The 19903-nt window shown below is 38.0% G+C and overlaps 1 protein-coding gene across 5 annotated transcripts in view; it reads right to left on the bottom strand.

The window, feature by feature from the left end:
• Positions 1-18071, bottom strand: part of LOC128557835 (uncharacterized) — a 58926-nt gene extending 40855 nt beyond the window's left edge. For all 5 annotated transcript variants that reach the window (XM_053546300.1, XM_053546301.1, XM_053546297.1 and 2 more), the window contains exons 1-3: positions 17937-18071; positions 16599-16741; positions 15914-16043 (exon numbers count right to left, since the gene is read on the bottom strand). In XM_053546300.1, the coding sequence (XP_053402275.1) occupies positions 15914-16043; positions 16599-16741; positions 17937-18000 (337 nt within the window). In that variant the 5' untranslated portion in view covers positions 18001-18071. The remainder of the gene's footprint in view (positions 1-15913; positions 16044-16598; positions 16742-17936) is intronic.
• Positions 18072-19903: the final 1832 nt, after the last annotated feature.

The raw sequence follows: 19903 nt of genomic DNA, 5'->3' as shown, positions 1-19903 counted from the left end.
CATTAAAGAAAATTACTTAATCACAATAAATCGCGTGTATTAGAATTAATACTTAAAAGTTCATGAATATTGCTATCACATATAAAAGTTCATTACTTTATAGTTCACACATCGTCAGTGATGTCGTCTGTGGTGGGTACACTTCCTACTTCTAGTGGGTATAGCTTCACGATTGGTCGTGACGTCACACCTGTAGTAGTTCTAAGTTTGACTGCTCGTGTTACCCGTCCATACCAGTGAGTAACTCGTCTACCAGGCCAAGTTTCTATCGTATTCTCGGAGAGTCGTCATGGATTAGTACAACGTCACCCACATTTATCGTTTGGGCGTTACAACCTGTCTTCAGGTGGTGTTCACGAAGAGCCGTCAGGTACTCGCACATCCGTCTGCGCCGAAAGTGGTCTATTAGAGTCTGCTGCATCCGGGCTCGCTTGGTAAGTGATGTGTGATCTGACGTTACATCACAGTTACTGGCATCAATGTCGTTGGAATATGGTAATGATGTCGTCTGGCGGCCATACAAGAGGTGTGCTGGGGTCAGTGGTCTAGGATCATCTGGACTGGATGGAACGAGCGTCAGCGGTCGATTGTTAATCATACACTTTGCCTCTGTAGTGATTTGTTTGAAGGGTTTCCAGGGTAACGTACGCTCGTCCAATAATCTTCTTAAGGGTCACCTTCGTCAGGCCAATAAGTCTTTCCCAGAATCCTCTGTACCAGGGAGCTCTCTTAGGTATAAATCGCCATTCTGTACCCATTTCACTCAGTGATGTTCTAACAGATGCAGACTGGAACAGTTTTCTGAGACTGGTAGCAGCAGACTGGTATGGCGCAGCGTTGTCTGATATCATGACTTTAGGAAGAGACTTTCTGCTGACAAACCTTCTAAACGCTTGCATAAATGTAGATTCTGATAGGTCGGTGACAACTTCTAAAGTAATGGCTCGTGTAGCTGCGCATGTGAAGAGACATATGTATGCCTTTGATGTAGTTCCTGTATTGTTCTTAGTTTGGATGGCTCCGGTAAAGTCAACACATGTGACTGTGAATGGAGGTGCATTTTCAACTCGTATCTTTGGCAACGGCGGTGGATCAGGGGCACTGTAGGGTCTCCCGGTGACTCGTCTGCATGTCAAGCACTTACGGGTTATGGCGTTCACACACTGTCTAATGGCCGGTATCCAATACTTCTGACGAATGTTCGTTACTCTAGCGTTCGTTCTGGCATGCAGGTATTTCTCATGGGCGTGCAATACAATTAGGCGGGTAAGTAGGTGTTTCTTAGGCAATAAGTAAAGACAATTCGTTGATTCAGCAACAGGGGCATTCTGGATCCTCCCGCCACATCGAAGTAGGCCATTACCGTCTTGAAACAACTGTAGTTGATTCACAAGCGTTGGACGAGGTATGCGGGACGTAGGGGACTTCAGGTAGGTAACTTCATCTGGATAAGCGGTTTCCTGGTAATCTCGCAATAACATTTGCTCATCATCTTGTAGTTCTTGTGTAGTCAGAACACCTAACATTCTATGTTGAGTAGTTCGACAATTGTGTACGAATCGTCGTACGTAGGTCGTAACACGAAGGAGCTTGCTGTATTTTCTAAATCTGGTCATTTCAATCAACTGGGGTATGCTAATGTCGTGGCGGCTAGACGTAGTCTGCTGGTTGGCGGGTATGTTAGAATTATCAACTAATGTCGTCTGCTCTTTACTGGTCGTTTGCATCAATGCCTGTGTAGAACCCCAAATAGGCCACGTACTAGTGTCACATAACCAGGAGGGACCGGTATTCCATAGACTGCTTGCGCAGGAACTTATCCGCAGTGATGCCTCGGGTAAGTAGATCCGCTGGGTTACTATCTGTTGGGCAATATCTCCATGACGACCCTGGGGTTAAGTTAGATATCTCGTATACTGGGTTGGTAATAAATCTCTTGTTATGTTTCGATGACTTCAACCAGTGTAGGACGATCTGGCTGTCGGACCAATATGTAATGTTGCAACTTCTGTAGATGGGAACCTAGTCTTGCACCAATCAAGGCAGCCATCAATTCTAGTTGTGGTAGTGTGAGTTTCTTGAGGGGTGCCACTCGATTCTTCGCCATGACAAGTCGTGCGTCGGTGCTATTGCAAATGTACGCTGCGGCTGCATATGATGCCATACTGGCGTCTACAAACACGTGTAACTGCCCTGAGGTCTTGTCAACTCCGGTAGACAGTAGTAATCTGGGGAAGGTCATGGTCTGTGCGGAATTCAAATCGAGGCTAAGGGTATGCCATATGTGCTGTATATCTTCTTGTAACGGGACATCCCAGTCATAACTCTTCTTCCATAGATCTTGTAGTAGAATCTTGGTTCTGATGGTTACAGGGCTAAGCAGGCCTAGTGGATCATAAATTCTGGATGTATTCTTCAAGACTGCTCTCTTTATCACTTTGTCAAGTTGGGAAATAACTCTTGGAGGAAATGACAGCATGTCACTAGTGGGATTCCAACGTAAGCCTAGGACCTTGGTAAACTCATCACTATCGGGTACGCCGACGGTACTTGCGGTATGACGTAAATTGTCGCTGTTAGAGGTCCAGGAACGTAGATTCAGGCCGGCGTTGTATATCAGTGTTCTGGATTCCCTGAGGTAGTTCAAGAGGTCTAATTCATTTGTAAAGCTGGATACTACGTTGTCTACGTAGAGGTCTCGCTCTATTATGGTAGCTGCTTTGAGGTTGGGGTTCAAACGAAGATGCTTGAGGAGGGTCACATTCAGCATGAATGGCGAAAATGTAGCGCCGAATAGCACAACTTTAAAGCGATAGGTAATCAAGGGACTGCAGGGATAGTTAGTGTTCTGGAGCCATAGGAATCTCGTAACATCTCTGTCACTCTCGTGCAGGCCCACGTGAAGAAATGCATTTTCAATGTCTGTGGTAAATGCGTATCTGTTGTATCGGAATCTGGTTAGAAGGGAAGTCAAATCGTTCAGGATGGGTGGAGTTGATTCTAGGCAATCATTCAGGGACGGCTCATCACGGGATTTTCGGCAGCTGCAATCGTACACAATTCTGATGGGGGTGGTAGAGGAATCCTTTTTCACTGGGTGATGGGGTATGTAGTGCACTCTTGTTGTCTGGGAATCTTCGTCAACTTTCTCCATAAAGCCTCTCCTTTCCTGTTCTGCGATGATCTCGCCATACTTCTGCAGTATCGCTGGCTCTGCACTTAGTCGCCAGATAGTGTTCTCGGTTCTGCGATTGGTAATCTGGTAGTTTGTGGGAAGTGGAGGATGGTCTTGTTTCCATGGTAACTGGGCAGTGTATCTCCCATTACTATACTCAATGGCATTCTGCTGATACTTCTGAAGGTAGTCTGTGATCTTCTCGTCATCGGTACTATCGGCGATCCCCATGCTCTCTAGCTTCCAGAATTTCTCTAGGCTGTGGACTTCATCTGCACAGGAAGAGATAACGTTCAGTGTATGCTGGGTAGAATCTCTGGAGGTCGAATCAGGTAAGCGTCCGGATAATAGGTAGCCAGTCTTGGACTTTACTGCCGTGGGACCATCTCCACGTCGTACCTCATCTTCAACAATATCACAGTAGAAATCAGCGCCGATGAGTAGGGATATGTTAAAACAACTATCACTGGTCACTGGATGGGCTAACTTAAGACCACGTAAGTATGGTAAATTAACCTTGGACTCTTTCAGGTGATTAGTAATGGGATTTGCTATGGTCGGGATAATAATAGTTTTGATAGGGATCTTTCGCTTAGAATCAGTTATCAGGTAGACCGTAGTGGTATCAAGGTGCTGAACTCCGTCAAACCTCCCTCCAAATGCCGACAAACAAATTGTCTACCTTTGCAGTTGTAATTCTTGCGTTAACGACTGTATTATGTACGATCGATGTGATCCTTCATCAAATAGGATAATAGCGTCTACAGAATGGTTTTCTCTGAAACATATAGGGGCGATGGCTGTCTTCAGTAAAACTCCGGATAGGGATTTTTGGGTTGATGATGCGTGCATCGTAACTTCCGGATGGGGATAGGACGCTTGAGCTGGTGCCTTTGGATCACTGTGAGTCTGTGTAGGTCTACTAGGTTGCGGGACATTTTCTGGCTGGCAAATACTTGTGTGATGCTTCTTGTGGCACTTCTGACATGTACGACGTGACTTGCCTCTGGACATCATGTGTGAACCAAGGCAGTTGAAGCATAGTCGATTCTTTTTTACGACGGCTAGTCTGGATGCGACGTCAGGGTACTTGGTACAATCTATGGAGCTGTGTGATTCCTGACAGAAGGAACACTTTACTGGGTTTCTGTGCGATCTTTTAGAGGGAATCATTGGGTTGGAAGAATCTAGCGCAGTTCGTTTCGTCTTTGTACCAGTATAAAACAAAGCTGTTGACCCAAACATGTCTACTTCCGGCTGATGAAATATAGGACCGCTTGCATCTAATATGTTTATTTCCCTGGATATTGCCTTGTGTAGATCTAGTAACTGCCAGTCACCGTCGCCGTGCTCTCGGACTAGGTTACGTCGTACTTCTCCTGGTAATTTATCTGATATTATGGGAACTAGTAAGTTGCCGTACGTGTCCTGATACTGACCATTGGACTCTAGACTACGAATATACGATTCCATCTTATCGTAGAAACTGCGCAAGCTATGAATACTATTTGTCGGGGCTGGAAGCTGAAGAAGGGCTTGCATTGTGGCGTGGGTACTTTTTTGTCGGCGACCATACCTTTCTTTCAGTGTATCTATCGCTCGAGCATAATTGGCATTGGTCAGCGTAAAACCTTCAATAGTATTGGCTGCTTCAGATTCAAGCTGAGATTGCCAGTAGCTGAACTTTTGCACATCAGTTAGGTTATAATTCAGATGTACGGTGGATTCGAATGAGTCCCAGAACGTTTGCCAACGTAAAATATCCCCGTTGAATGTAGGGAGCGTAAGTTTCGGCAGTCTATGGAAAATGGACGAGTTTGTAGAATTAATAGAAGCATTACTTACAGGTTGGCATGTATTCTGTACTCTGTCTGTGGCTATACTCTGTGACGGGGCGCTTGCGTTGCTGAATAGTTCTCCAGGGCAGACGTCAGTGGGATACAACTCTGTAGACCGGATACCCTCCGCAGACTGAACACGGAACTCTGAAGGATGGAAACTGGACCCTGTAGGTTGGATACTGGACCTGGTAGGCTGGACATCAATACTGGCAGTAGTTGCGGCTTGGATAGATGGTGTGGAAGATTTGCGGTTGTTCTTAAAAGCTTGAAGACTTCTGATATGAATTTTTACGCTCAGCATGTAATCATCGGTCTCCGTCATCTCAGTTAGTAAATCTTCGCCATCAGTTTGCGCTAGTATCTTTTCATTAGTACCCTCCAGTGACTTGAACTTGGCCTCTACTGCCTCAAGAATCGTGTCGAATTCCACCATGTCGTCGTCGCTACTTTTTACATCTTCAATCTTCTTCAGCTGGGCAGTAATGACGGCTTTCTGTGCCTCTCGTATCTGGAGTAGTTTCTGCTTCATTTCTGTTGATTTTCTTTGGTCACGGCACCAATATCTTAGATATAGTGGCATATAGCAATAACGACGCTGTTCCAGGTTCGATACCTTTTTAATAATGACGTTACATACTAAACATTGCAAGGATGTGACTTTGACGTTTACGTTACGTTAAAGCGCGCCAATTCCCGACATACTCGGGGCCACGAAATGATACTTTACACATTAAAGAAAATTACTTAATCACAATAAATCGCGTGTATCAGAATTAATAACACTAAACTGAGTTTCAGATCAAGGGGGAGAATTTGAGAAAAACCGAGCTTTATGTCCTTTGACAGCTTTTATTTGTTTACATTGTAGTCGAAAGCTAGTCCGAGTTAGCTCTTTCGGTACAGTGTTAAACTGACAATGCCTGTTTGTGAGTTTGAGCCCAAGCCAAGCCACATAACTTATGTGGGCATTGGTCGTGAAGAATTTGAAGTGATTATTTTTTATGCCACTGGCATCTAGTAATTGACTTGTGTGTGTGTCCGTAATGCTCAATTATAGTCTACCTTGCGAACACGCTTGAAGTCACCTTTTTGGTCGGATCTTAATCAAACTTGGTGAGAATGTTAATCTCGATAATATCTAGGTCAAGTTTGAAACTGGGTCACATGAGAAGTAAAAACTAGGTCACTATGTCAAGTCATCAATAAACATTTTGAACACTTTAGAAGTCATATTTTTAATCCGATTTTAATCAAACTTTGTCAGAATGACATTATCTCGATGATATCTAGATCAACATTTAAACTGGGTGATTTGAGATAAGAAAAACTAGGTCATTACTTCAAATCGTAGAAAAATCGTGTGAACACTCTAGTAGTCATAGTTTTAGTCTGACTGATCAAACTTGGCCAGAACAATTTTCTCGATGATAATCTATGTCAGTTTTAAAACTGTGTCTAATAAGGTCAAAATCTAGGTCACTACGTCTAGATCGGGTTTTGATAGTCTTAGTCACTTTGTCCATAATGTAAAGTTACAGTGTTAATGTTAAATGTCTAAATTTTTTTGGTTTGTTATAAGTTCCCACCCTAAATAGGTCAATTAAATAAGCGTAAAAGTAGATCTTCTGGAATAAAAGCATTTTTGTAATATTTAAAGGAGTTCATCACTATATTTTGTGCGCATCTCAATCGCGCAGCAAGCGATAACCACTGTAAACAAAGTTCAGGATTCGCCACCGAAAGTGCTTAATTGCCGGATATGCAGCGCACTTGCGCAAAAAAATCATATATACTGACAAGATAGGTAGTGTATATTTTACTTTTAAAAGTGATGGAGTTTTATTGGAGGAGTAGTCATAGGAAGTGCTCAAATCGAATACATTCTGGACAGCCAAGTAAAATTATTTCGTCCAGTAATGATTCAGCCGACTCCAAGTCACATAAAATTCCAGAAAATTTTAACGTAGATCTATCCCCTTCAAGCTCAGATGTGACTTGCTAAAAATGTTGTTATACTTTTTGTGCCCCATCCCGGATTTCACGCAGTAAGACCACAGTTATAGCCCTTGACAGTCAAAATGTACATAAAGCGTCTAAACATTAGTGTCCCATGTACCTCAAAAGTATATGCGCCAAAAGTCATGAAACCATGCAAGAATTAAATTCAGCATGCGAAGTTGTGCACCAGCGCTTTTATTTGAGGTTGCACTCAGTAAAAACAGATTTATGACCCTTGACGTAGTCAAATATAAAACGTAAATGGCATGTGAAAGCTTGTGTAGCACGTTTCTCAAAAAATATTTGACCTAGAGGCATGAAACCTTAAAGGAGCTTTATTCCGCATGTAAGTCAGAAAATTAGTTATGAAACTGTTTATAACATTGTGCAATTCGTCGTGTAAAAAATGTTCATAATATTAAGGTGGATGGGGTAATGAAAAAATATTAATTTTTGAATATTTTTTAATTTTTCTTGAAAACAAGCACGGATTGATATTTTTTGGTTTAGAATTTTTTGTCCTAGTTCTAGCTTACATAATATACAATTTGGTAAAATTATGTCCGCTAGATTTTTCATATCATTAGGAAATACTTTGTGTTTTTCTCAGTTTCAGACAACAGTCAAGAGTAATTTTTCTGAGTTAATATATCTATATGTTGACATTTTATGCATAGTAATAGTGAATTCATTAATTGTGATGCAAAAACAGTAACATCAGAGTGTATTTTTAAGTAAATAGTTGTTTGTACTAGTTTTATTATGACATGTATGTATTATTTCTTCAGACAAAAAATACCAATTTGGTGTCCTTACTAAACTTTGAATATTGAAAAAAGAAGCACGGGCACCTATTCTTTTTATTGTTTATTTTAACTTGTCATACATCAATCTATAAATATGCAAAGTTATAGAAAATTCTGTCCGCTAGAAATAATTGTGAAAAACATTTTTAAATAAAATGATCGATTCTTGATGTGTTTAATGAATTCTCTCCATGAAACGTGTCTTTATTCAATTCACATTAACATGATTTTACAAACCACGTAACATATGTTATCGAGCGACAAAATTGAAAACAAAACTTTCTGTACTATAACAAATAGTGATATGTTTGATAATTTGGAAATTTCTCTGATTTATTAGTAATCTATACCTGGTAATTTGTCTGAAGCATATGCATGGGATTGATGTCAGCAAATTTTGATTTCCGAGTAAATGCCATAAAATATCAAATTTTAAAACGTCATTTTCCCGAGTTAAATTGCTCTAAATGGCAACATAACATTGAACAAACAATAAATTCAACTTACAAAAATGCATGTTTCTTCAAAGGAGACACATAATGTAAAATTTTATGTAACCTCAAACAGGTGGGGACTTCTTTTGACGCAGAGTATACATTATTAGCACTTGTGTACTACAATAATATCTACTTAGCATTAGTAATGTATAGTAACATGCAAACAACGAGTAATACAGCCATTAAAATTGAGGTTATGTTCCTATTATTTCAGATACCAGACGTTAACAAGACTCAGATATTTAAACCAAAACCGGGTATCACACCATGGCAGTTGGCCGTGAATGAAGTAGCAAGTCAGCTGGTAGGGAAGGACCCGTCATTATTACAAGACCGGCACAATTAGTTTTCAAGGGCAAGAGAAGAAGCCTCATTGACCTATAAATTTAAGAAAGGAAAATCAAAAAGTGTTCAAATAGCAAAAACATCTCCGGAACAGAATAATACCAAATCTAATAAATCTCAGACTCACGCTCCACATACAAACAGTGACTTAAGAAAAATGAGAATTAAACAATTAAAGAAGAAATTGAATTCCAAGACCATGAAACAATTAAATTAAAGAAGAACTTAACAAGATGTGAAGCTGTCTTAGATCATGAAAGCTGTTTGACAATAAGAAAGGAAGTGTAGAGAATTAACTCAGAGAAACACTTAAAGCAGTTAAAGCTTCACGAGCTTGAGAGAAGCAACTATAAAAGCCAGTGGTATTTTAAGAATAGAGCAGGGAAAAGTACTACTTGTAGTAAAAGCATTAAAAAGACAAAGAAACAACAAAATAGTTGTGAAAAGAACAAACAGAAAATACCTTCTTTCTTCAACAAGAGCATCACGGATGAAACAGAACTCAGGTCCACCAAGAGCTTCACAGATGAAACAGCAAAAGAACCAATGTGCACCAACAGCATCATGGATGAAACAGATCCCATGTGCACCAACAGCATCGCAGATAAAAAAGAAACAGATCCAATGTCAACAAAGAGCATCATGGATGAAACAGAAACAGATCCCATGTCAACCAAGAGCATCATGGATGAAACAGAAACAGATCCCATGTCAACCAAGAGCATCATGGATGAAACAGAAACAGATCCCATGTCAACCAGGAGCATCAAATTTGAAACAGAAATAGATCCCATGTCAACCAAGAGCACCACGGTTGAAACAGAAACAGATCCCATGTCAACCAAGAGCATCGCAGATGAAACAGAGCCCATTTCTACCAAGAGCATCACGGTTGAAACAGAAACAGATCCCATGTCAACCAAGAGCATCATGGATGAAACAGAAACAGATCCCATGTCAACCAAGAGCATTGCAGATGAAACAGAACCTATTTCTACCAAGAGCATCAAGGTTGAAACAGAAACAGATCCCATGCCAACCAAGAGCATCATGGATGAAACAGAAACAGATCCCATGTCAACCAAGAGCATCATAGATAAAAAGAAACAGATCCCATGTCAACCAAGAGCATCACGGTTGAAACAGAAACAGATCCCATGTCAACCAAGAGCATCATGGATGAAACAGAAACAGACCCCATGTCACCCAAGAGCATCGCAAATGAAACAGAACACATTTCTACCAAGAGCATCATGGTTGAAACAGAAACAAATCCCAAGTCAACCAAGAACATCGCAGATGAAACAGAGCCCATTTCTACCAAGAGTATCACGGTTGAAACAGAAACAGATCCCATGCCAACCAAGAGCATCACGGAAGAAACAGAAACAGATCCCATGTCCACCAAGAGCATCGCAGATGAAACAGAGCCCTTGTCAACCAAGATCATCGCAGATGAAACAGAGCCCATGTCAACCAAGAGCATCGCAGATAAAACAGAGCCCTTGTCAACCAAAAGCATCGCAAATGAAACAGAGCCCATGTCAACCAAGATCATCGCAGATGAAACAGAGCTCATGTCAACCAAGAACATCGCAGACGAAACAGAGACCATGTCCACCAAGAACATCACGGTTGAAACAGAACCAATGTCTACCAATTGCATCACTGATGAAACAGAAACAGGCAGCACTCTGGCTAGCACGCATTTTCATTAAAGCCCCTCTACTCTTGTAATGACATGCAGGGACTTAAAAATACTTATTGAGCAGAAAAGGCTTGTCAACATCACCGAAAATAATGGTGTTTCATTTTCTGTTTTAGTAAATATGAATCTGTTTGATTATGTAAAAGTATTAGAAGATATTTGTTTAGAAAAACATAAAAACATGCATGAAGTGTAAATGCAAGATACAGTTATATGATTACTTCGTTGATCTTAAAAGTGCATTTAGACTTTTAAGTCCGGATTCAGATATGAAAAATTACAGAATTCCAAAGGCAAAACGTTTGGTATTACAGTTGCCTCTTGTAAACATTAAGTTGAGTTTCGGAGAAAATGAAACAAATTTTGTGTTCAGTAATAGTGCAAATGTTACATTATGCAAGGCATTGTTAGCAGCAAAATTCGAAGGAGGTGGTGTACAAATTTCAAAAATAAGTAAAGAAAAGTTAATTAAGTTGGCTAGGTCAGATGATGAGAGGGAGAGACTAACTTGTTTATAAAGTGAAGCCTTGAGTCAAAGAAGATGAAGATGATATATGGTGTGAGTAATTTAAATAGTAGGCAACAGAGAATGGATAAAGCATTTCGTGAAACAAAAGAAATACGGACAGGGGTTGAACTGTTAGCAAACCTTCAAGTGAATATTTTCAAGTCTGAAATTGATAGCACAGATGAAGAAATAGACCTTCCTTTTTGTGAAAAAGAACATGCACCTACATATTGCTGTGAAGTAAAGCCACACATTGAGTGCTCAGATGAAAGTGTTGCCAATGTTGGTGAAAGTAATGAAATGAACACAAGTCACCAGTATGATTTATTTAAAGAAGTATGCTCAGAAGCACCTTATATGAATCCACATCAATTAATTAATCTTTTGCAAGAGTTAGAATTAAACTGGTTTGCTTTTGCCAGAGCATTAGAGTGCAACCTTGTTCTTGACAGTGAACAATTAAATCAACTTCTTCTTGACTTTGCTGGTATGTTGCCTTCGCTTGGACTGAATGAGTGTGAAGAAAAACTGATTGAGCAGAGCCGTCAAGCATTTCTTCTGGCCCACAGATTGAAACAAAACGAAACTGAAACAATTAATACTGAAATCATTTACTCCGACAGCGAGAATGAAGTTACACCTAACGAAATGGCAAATATTCATCTACTACTTGATGTAACTGGGAAAAGAGTAATTGAGAAGAAAGCTCTATCACTTCGTCGTAAAGCAAGAGCTATAGCAAACAAACGTATCACTGAAAAGTACCTGTTGAAGAAGAGGAAAATAGGGAAAAAGTGCAGCAAAATTCTAAGAGATTTCCCAGATATTGGACATAGAATGGAAGCATTTGTTAAAGACTGTAGTGTAGGAGCTGATGCGTGGAGAAGAACTGGGGTTTTAACTTTTGATGGTAATCAGAAAAAAGTAAAACCAAAAGTAACATATGAACGCATACAAGAACACCTTGAGCAAAGTTACAACAGAAAGTTCAGCTACGGAACAGTTGTTCAGCTGTGTGGCGCGCAATCAAAGACATATGTCTGCCAAACGTTATAAAGGTGCAGCAGCAATTACAACTCGTAGAGCTAGAAGTGGTTTGAAGTGAAACATAATCCAGATCACCACTGCTCTTGTAGTTTTTACCGTGGTCTTGACATATTACAGTACACTGATGGACGAAGGATAACAAATCTTAATAGAGATGACTGCTCTGTGTTCAGATTAGATGCTATGACCTCGAGTCAGCATCCATTACCAGTTGTAAGTGGATCAGCTCCATTGACAACAAAAACGGACTACACTAACAATTGCCCCTCAAACCTTCAGACAACTTCGTACAACTTTACAGGGTCAGAAACTACCAATGAAGTATGTTCTGGAATAGTTAAAGCACAACCTGTACATTCCAAACATCCTGCACATCATTATGCAGACTTGTGCTTCCTGGAGACAGTGGACTGGGTATCGGTTTCTCATGCTTTGAAAGGATCGGTAGAATGTGTTCGAGTTGATTGAGGTGTGGACGAAGGGCCTAGACACGAAGAAGCGCAACTATTCTGGACAAAAAGACATCTTGAAAAACCAACAAGTGTGCAGTTGGTTACTAGTCGGGACAGTGGAAATAGTAATTTGAGTCGTGTGGAACTACAGAATGGAATGGAAGGACGTGCAAGAAGTGGGTTGTTCATTCCATCTACACTTAATGGTTTTAATATTAATCCAGCAACTGGAGAGATAGACAATGAAATGTTGACAAAAACCCTTAATGTCTACATTAATTATGTGAAAAATGCTCCTTGTGCTAAAACTACTTCACAGCTTTTCAAGGGACCAGATAGTTCCATCTATCAAAGAATCCGACATGTCTTTAAAACATGGAAAAAAGGAACAATAGCTGAAAAAGAGAGGCTAAAGGTTGAAAATAGGGAGCTGCTAGAAGAGGTTGTCCTGTTATGGAATTTGAAAAGTAGACATCTACAGAGTCATGGTCCAAGAAAGTATGTCTTTCATCTAGTTTGCTGCTATCAAGATGGCTGCACCCACCTACTGTGTAGACGAGGCCGTCCAGATGACAATGAAGAGGTAATCCGATTTAACTATTTTAACTGGCAAAATAAACTTTGAAATCTTATATATCAAAAAAACTGGAAACCAACATTTGCCACTCTTGGCAAGTTTTCATGAAAAACTGGCTGTATGTTGCATAGTACTGTGGTGCAAACATTTTCAAATTAAATTACACAGAATTATGAGGAATCTGTTTATGCTAACTGCATGTATATTTGCATTATAGTTCACTTTATTAGAAAGGTGCCTGCTTTTCAGTGTATGCTGTGGTTTCCTGGTGGGCCACCACTCACCTACCTGCCATTCCCCTTGCCTGATGAGGAAAGAAGACCAGGAAGCTGCCCTAACCACGAGGACTGTGGCGGTCACTACCTTCCACCGAGTCAAGTCATTGAAAGACTGTTTAAAGTATGATGTACATTTTTTCACATGTTTTTATTAGCTGGGCTGGTTAAGAAACAGGATGTATTATCAGATACCTTAAATAGCATTGTCTCCTGCTTCATTGTGCAAACACTTCAATAATTTCATATTGTAGGCGTTAGACCAGCAATGCAAATGCAACAGATGTTTTGGCATATGCTATGTGTGGTTTAATATAAGAAAGAATGATTGTGTCTCATCTGATCTTTCTCGAAAGAGAATCTACCTTGTGATAATTTATACTTGTATACTAGTATACTACAATGTATAATAATATATTTATGCTTGCATTTTTGTGTTAAAACCAGCTATTTTGCCTTCTGAGGAGGTAAATGACGTTTCGTCAAATTATTTTATATAGTTTTAGAGGAAATTTATCAGTGTCAAATGCTTATATTAACATAATCAAATTTTAGCCGATTGCTTTGAAATTTTCTGAAAATGATAAAATGTCAAAAAATGATTTTACCTCCTCAGTTGGCAAAATTGCTGGTTTTGACACATTTGTGTACATTGATGTTAGACATCACAATATGATTTCCTCTTGACATAGCTCAATTAAGTTGTCCTATCAATTTGTTATTTATTTTGATTACAGGGAATTGAACTGACCTCCCCCCCCCCCCCCCCCACTCTGACGTATTGCAGAAAAGACATGCAGATGGAATTACAGATGCCATATTACTTAGTACTGAGTTAGTACTGAGTGTACTTTAATTGAAGAGGTTTGCATCTACCACTTTAGCCCATAAATTGTTAGCATTTAATCTGTTTGTTTCTAGGAAGATATTAGATTGTAAACCGGATCTCAGATGAGAGATACAGAGCACTCTTGTTGTTCTCAAACTAGCTTCACTTGATTCTAAAGACATGTATTACCAATTTTGTTTCTTGTCGTTTACTGTTTCAACTGCTTGTCATAACAAGGCTGTTGTGAATCTCGGCTATCATTCTCATCTTCATCACTTGCTTTATAATCTTGACATGCTCTAAGTAAAATGAATCTAAGCAACTGAGGAAACTATGTTTATACATGTTCTTACCTGATAAATTAAAATGTTGATTTATATTTAAACAGGTCAATATTTGGTTGGATCACCTTAAAAGTGTAGCTGTCAACCGAGAAAGGGGCAAGGCAAAGGCAGCCAAGACACGGTCTTCCAGTAAGGTATCTGGGCTTATTTTGAGTGAAATTAAAAAGAATTGAATCAACTTTAAACGAGTCTGAGACAAAACTAACTTTATTTTGTGAAAGCCATACAAAATATAAAGAGTATCACATTTCTGTAGGCTTAATGTGTATTCTATCATTGACATGGTAAGGAAACATGAGACATGGTATTTTACTTCATGTTGATGGAGGATTCTCCTAAAAATGTTGCTTATTATGTCAGTTGTGTCTACTGGAAGTTTTGTCAGTTTATCATACCATCAAGAAAATACTTTCTGTAAAATAAAAGATAATGACAAAATAATCATGTCAACACTTGTATCTGACAGATATTCAATAGTTGCGATACCATGTTATGTGGTCTCTATGTCACGTGATTCCCAACCAGGATTAGTTTTATAGATTTCTAGCAGTTTTTCGGCAAAATATCATTCAGTACTTTTTTTTTGTTTAAATAGAAGTAAAAACAACCTATTGGTTTATCTATCAAATGACATATATGTTGGAAATCTTTGTTAAGTTGAGCCACCTAACAGTCTTTTTTTCTATTAAACAATCCAGGTTCAAGCTCCTATCCAGGCTATCCAGGCTCAAGCTCCTATCCAGGCTAAACAAGCTCATATCCAGGCTATCCAGGCTAAACAAGCTCCTATCCAGGCTAAATCTCCTATCATTGAGGAGAGTGCACCAGGTTGTGAGTACACCATGCTACCCAGCTTAAGGGATTTTTTTTCAGTTCTTTTTATAGCTTTGTGTTCATGATGAGCTATGATTGTAGGCGGTACATTTTCAAATTTTAGCCTACTAGAGGCTCCATTTTAGTTCAAGTTTAATGAAACTTGGTCAGAATGTATGTCTGAAATCTCAGCCAAGTTCAAAACTGGGTCAGACACTTGGTGGTTTGGTAAAATCTTAGAAAAAAGATGTTCACATATGAGAAGCCACATTTTTTTGCCCATTCTCATTAATCGAAATTGGTTTAAGTCAAAAACTAAGTCACAAGGTCAAGTCTTATAAAAAGCTTGTGGACATGTAAAAGGGTACTTTTTGGTACAATTTAAATGAAACTATTAAAGTCGAATATGAAACCTGAAAAAAATAATAAAATACCCTTTATTTCAGGAATTGATGTGGGAGTTTCCAGATTTGGGCGGAGGAGGAAGAAGAATGTTTTGTTCGGTGATTTCTTATGTTAAATTTAAAAATAAGAAGTAGTAAATGTTGTAACCTTTTAGCTCACCTGAACACGAAGCTATTGTGATTGGCCAATGTCTGTCTGGTCAGACTCCAATGTCATATTTCATTTAAACATAAATAGCGTTACTTAAGTGATATTTTGTCTTCCTGTAACTTATTAGAAAGTTTAATACTTACACCTTATGTAATACACTGACATACTGTTTGAGCCTCCGCAGATTTCATTTTGGTATCCTGGACATTTATATTGACATCTGACTTGTTGAGGATTCCCACCAATACTCATGGCACATTTACAGTAATGGGACTAAAGAATGCAAAAGTAGCACGCTTTAATCTCTTTATCATTATACTGTTACTGCAAAAATACGTGTACAGTCTAACCTGTCTATAAAGACCACCCTCGGGAGAGCCAAAATGTGGTCTTTATTTGGTAGTGGTCTTTATTCACAAGTTAAAATACATTGTAAACATTAAAATGGGAAACAAAACATATGGTCTTAAGAGCCAGGTGGTCTCTGTTCATAGGTGGTATTTAACACAGGTTTGACTGTATTAGATGATAAGATTTCTTTACATTTGATACAATTCGAGCATAAAACTGTATCTTTTTTACATTTTTTGAATATAAGAACGTATTTCACATATTTTAAAACATATGATTGTATTAGCTTTTTATGCAATTAAGCTGGGTTTATTAATATCGCTGCAAAACTGAAACAAATCAGATGAACAGTCTACTGAAGTAAAGTTTTAACATAACCCTTTATTTGATATTGATGCAAAAATGAAATGCAATGTAAAGATGTGAGTAAAGCTGCATTTTATATTTATAGAAGAATGTATTATTATATGATTATACCTGTGTAGCGGCGAATGTGTGTCCTGAAGCTCTGCAAGTGCGAATACACCGATCGCCGTTGTTGAAATTTGTTATCGGAGGCCAAATGGCTTTTCGGAAAATGTCGTCTTTAAAACAGCCCATGTAATAAGATGACTCTAGTGCTGCATAAAGAGAAGCGAAAAACTGAAAGCAATTATATCTATTATTAATTAACTAAATAACATTTGCGACAGAACTACGCTAATTGCCAAAGAAACATGATAATGAAGATTACTTCAATTGGGTCAATGTAGGAATATTTCGCAATTTTGATATCTTTATTTTGAAGTTTTCTTTACACTCATAATATTTGATTACAAATCCAGATGATAAATAATTAGTGCTCTATAACCTAATTAGAGACGCAAAAGTAACTGGAGACGGATGTACAGTGCCGTGGATCGAAAAGTAAGAATATTGCTATTTAATCGTAATATAACGATAAAAAAAGAAATGTCGCATAAATTGTCTTTGTTAACGGATATTCAATTATTTAAATAAACAAAAATAAATATATGAAAAGCTTTGACCTGTACAATTGTCCCAGGTTAGTATGATCGTTTTTCTCCATATAAAGGAATAAATTTTACAACTGATATGTGTTTTCAATGTCCAAGTGTTTTCATAATTACTTGTAATAGATTTTTGGCCTAATATGATATACCTTTTATTAATTATAGGCTCCTTATGAAAACACATGACTAATCCATTCCAGCATTAAGTTCACTAGATCTACTGACAAAGACAATTAAGCGTAAAATAAATACATTTTACTCAGTGGTAAAAATGCTGCTCAATGAATAGCTAGAGTACTAAGATAAATGTTTCAGTATTAAATTCATAAATAATGGCATTATTTTTCCCCAGGAAGCAAATGGCGTCCCGACTACTTTTTGTCCGACACCAGAATCCTGCATTCTATGTCCTGCATTATAATTGACAAAACAATAGATTTAACAATAAGGTGAAATACATAAAAGTTTTCAAATTTTCAAATCTCTCAAATGTTAAATTTTGAAATAAAAAAGGGTAAACCTGGAATTCATGGAAACATCGTGCACAGAAGCTGAGTGCACATTGCTCAACTATATCTTATTACATTCATTTATTCATTTAGTCACTTGACGAACTTTATCAATGCTTATATACCATTATATGCATTTCTATCACAAATTCAATGAGTATGTCAGAATGAAAACAATCAATGCCTTCTTGTGATTTATCATCTAATTTACCACGGTTCATTGTCAGCTGCTTCAGTACTTATCACAAAACGAAGCATGATCTCAACGTAACAATTTGTAAAAATATACTTGCCTTGCAGACGGTGAAAATAAAACGTAATGCAGATAAGCAATCTAAAGAATTTCCAAGCTTCCATCTTGATATGTTACACCTTTGACCACAAGATTATGTTGCTGCACCTTAAGTAAATAATAAAGTCGAATACACGATGATTTACTCACTGAAATTGTTATTCATGAAAACGGAAATCAGATAATAAGATGACAAATATTTTTCTGAGCAATAGCAATGACAATGCATAATCATAAAATATGTTTTAGTCATGAGGTTTCAGTTTTATTCCACTGCTAGAGAAAAATGATAATTTACCCAAGTAAAAGCAAAATCAAGTAGACGTTTACAATATTTCCTCTCAACATTAGAGATTACAATGCTTTTAGCCCGCTATGGTTGTTCCTGCCAAGTTTCCCTAAAAATTGCCGAAACTTTTGTTATCAGGTATACTTGCATCATTGGTCAGTCAGTTTAATGCAGATGTTGACTAGTTAACCCGTTCATTGTGTTATCCTTACTTATTAAACTTATCCCTGAAAACGGTCTTTGCATCCTTTTTAGATTTAGTTATATGACAAAAGCACTAGATTGTCTAACTTTCGTTATCGACTGTGAAACTTTCGAAACACCTTAACTTTGCAATGTTTTCACTTGGAATCAAATTATGTATCTGGAACTTGAAATTATAAAGTGATTTCATTGTAGAAGGTTGGTGAGTGCCCTGGAGTATTAGGCCGACCACCTTACGTTCAATCTCTAATAAGGGCTATCCCAAAGAAAGAGGTAACCTAGGTAGCTATTTCAAAAACCCTATTGTTATGTCTTTTGGCGCGATATTACGGCGTAGATTAGGCAGTGTAACTGAAAAAAAAACAACAAGTAGGAGCTATCTATATTATATGTATGTGAAGTTAACTGCATCAGAATACAAGGACTGAAAAAAATATTAAAATATCATTTCCTGAAAAAGAGTTATTTGAGCTGAAAAAAATGATCCCGGATGAAATATTTGGAAAAAATGGAGACAACTCCGCAAAGACTTTATGATAGGCTTAGGTGACAATTGACCTAGTACCTCATGCAAACTACCCACTTTTTACCTGTTATCATGAAAAAAGCATGCATACTTGTCACATGGATTAGCAACCTGGATACAAAACTATGTAGAGATCAAATAATTGATTGCCCTGGGGAAAGTAGGACATTTTTGTGGTGAAATTTGTCAACAAACAGACGATTTTTTTAAAAAAAAAATCAAAACTCACAGAATTTCACAAGGTGAAATATGTTGAAAAGGCTACTGCTGGAAAGAGAACAATCTCAACTACCCATATATATGCGTCAAAATATGGGAAAAATATCTAGAAATATGAGAAAATCGAAGAAATCAATTTCAAAACTGTTAGATGCATAACTGTGTAATCATACATGGCATTTTTCATAGATAGGTTACTTTTCCTTTGCACTGATATAACATGGGCAGGATTAGGATTAAAGAAACGGTGTTCACTCAACAATTTCGCTATATAATTAGATTGTTTTCCTTGCGTTAAGAAAACTTAGGGTAAGTCTCTACGTAGATAGGTAATTTTGCGGCACATTTTTGTGATATTACTTCGTATTTAGGTAATGTTACGGCGTATCTTTAAACTTCTTATAAAGCGTATTCAGGTGATGTTATGGCGTATTTAATTAATGATAATGCGTATCTTCGTATAGTGACGGCGTATTTGGTGATTTTAAGGCGTAATCAAGAAAGGTTACGACGTATTTAAGTATTGTTAAGTAATGTTATGACGTATTCATGTGACGTTACGGCGTTTTTGGTAATATTACGGCGTACTAGTATTTGGTTTGCTGATGCCTATTTAGGAGGAGTAAGGGCGTATCTAGGTGTTGGTACAACGCAATTAGATAGTGTTATGGCTTATTTAGGTAATATTTTATCGTATTTAAGTGGTGTTTCCGCGTATTTAAGTGATGTT

Source organism: Mercenaria mercenaria, chromosome 6 (assembly GCF_021730395.1).
Source record: "Mercenaria mercenaria strain notata chromosome 6, MADL_Memer_1, whole genome shotgun sequence".
NCBI lineage: Eukaryota > Metazoa > Mollusca > Bivalvia > Venerida > Veneridae > Mercenaria > Mercenaria mercenaria.
Note: the sequence above shows the minus strand (reverse complement) of the source record. Positions and strands in the feature narration are given on the sequence as shown.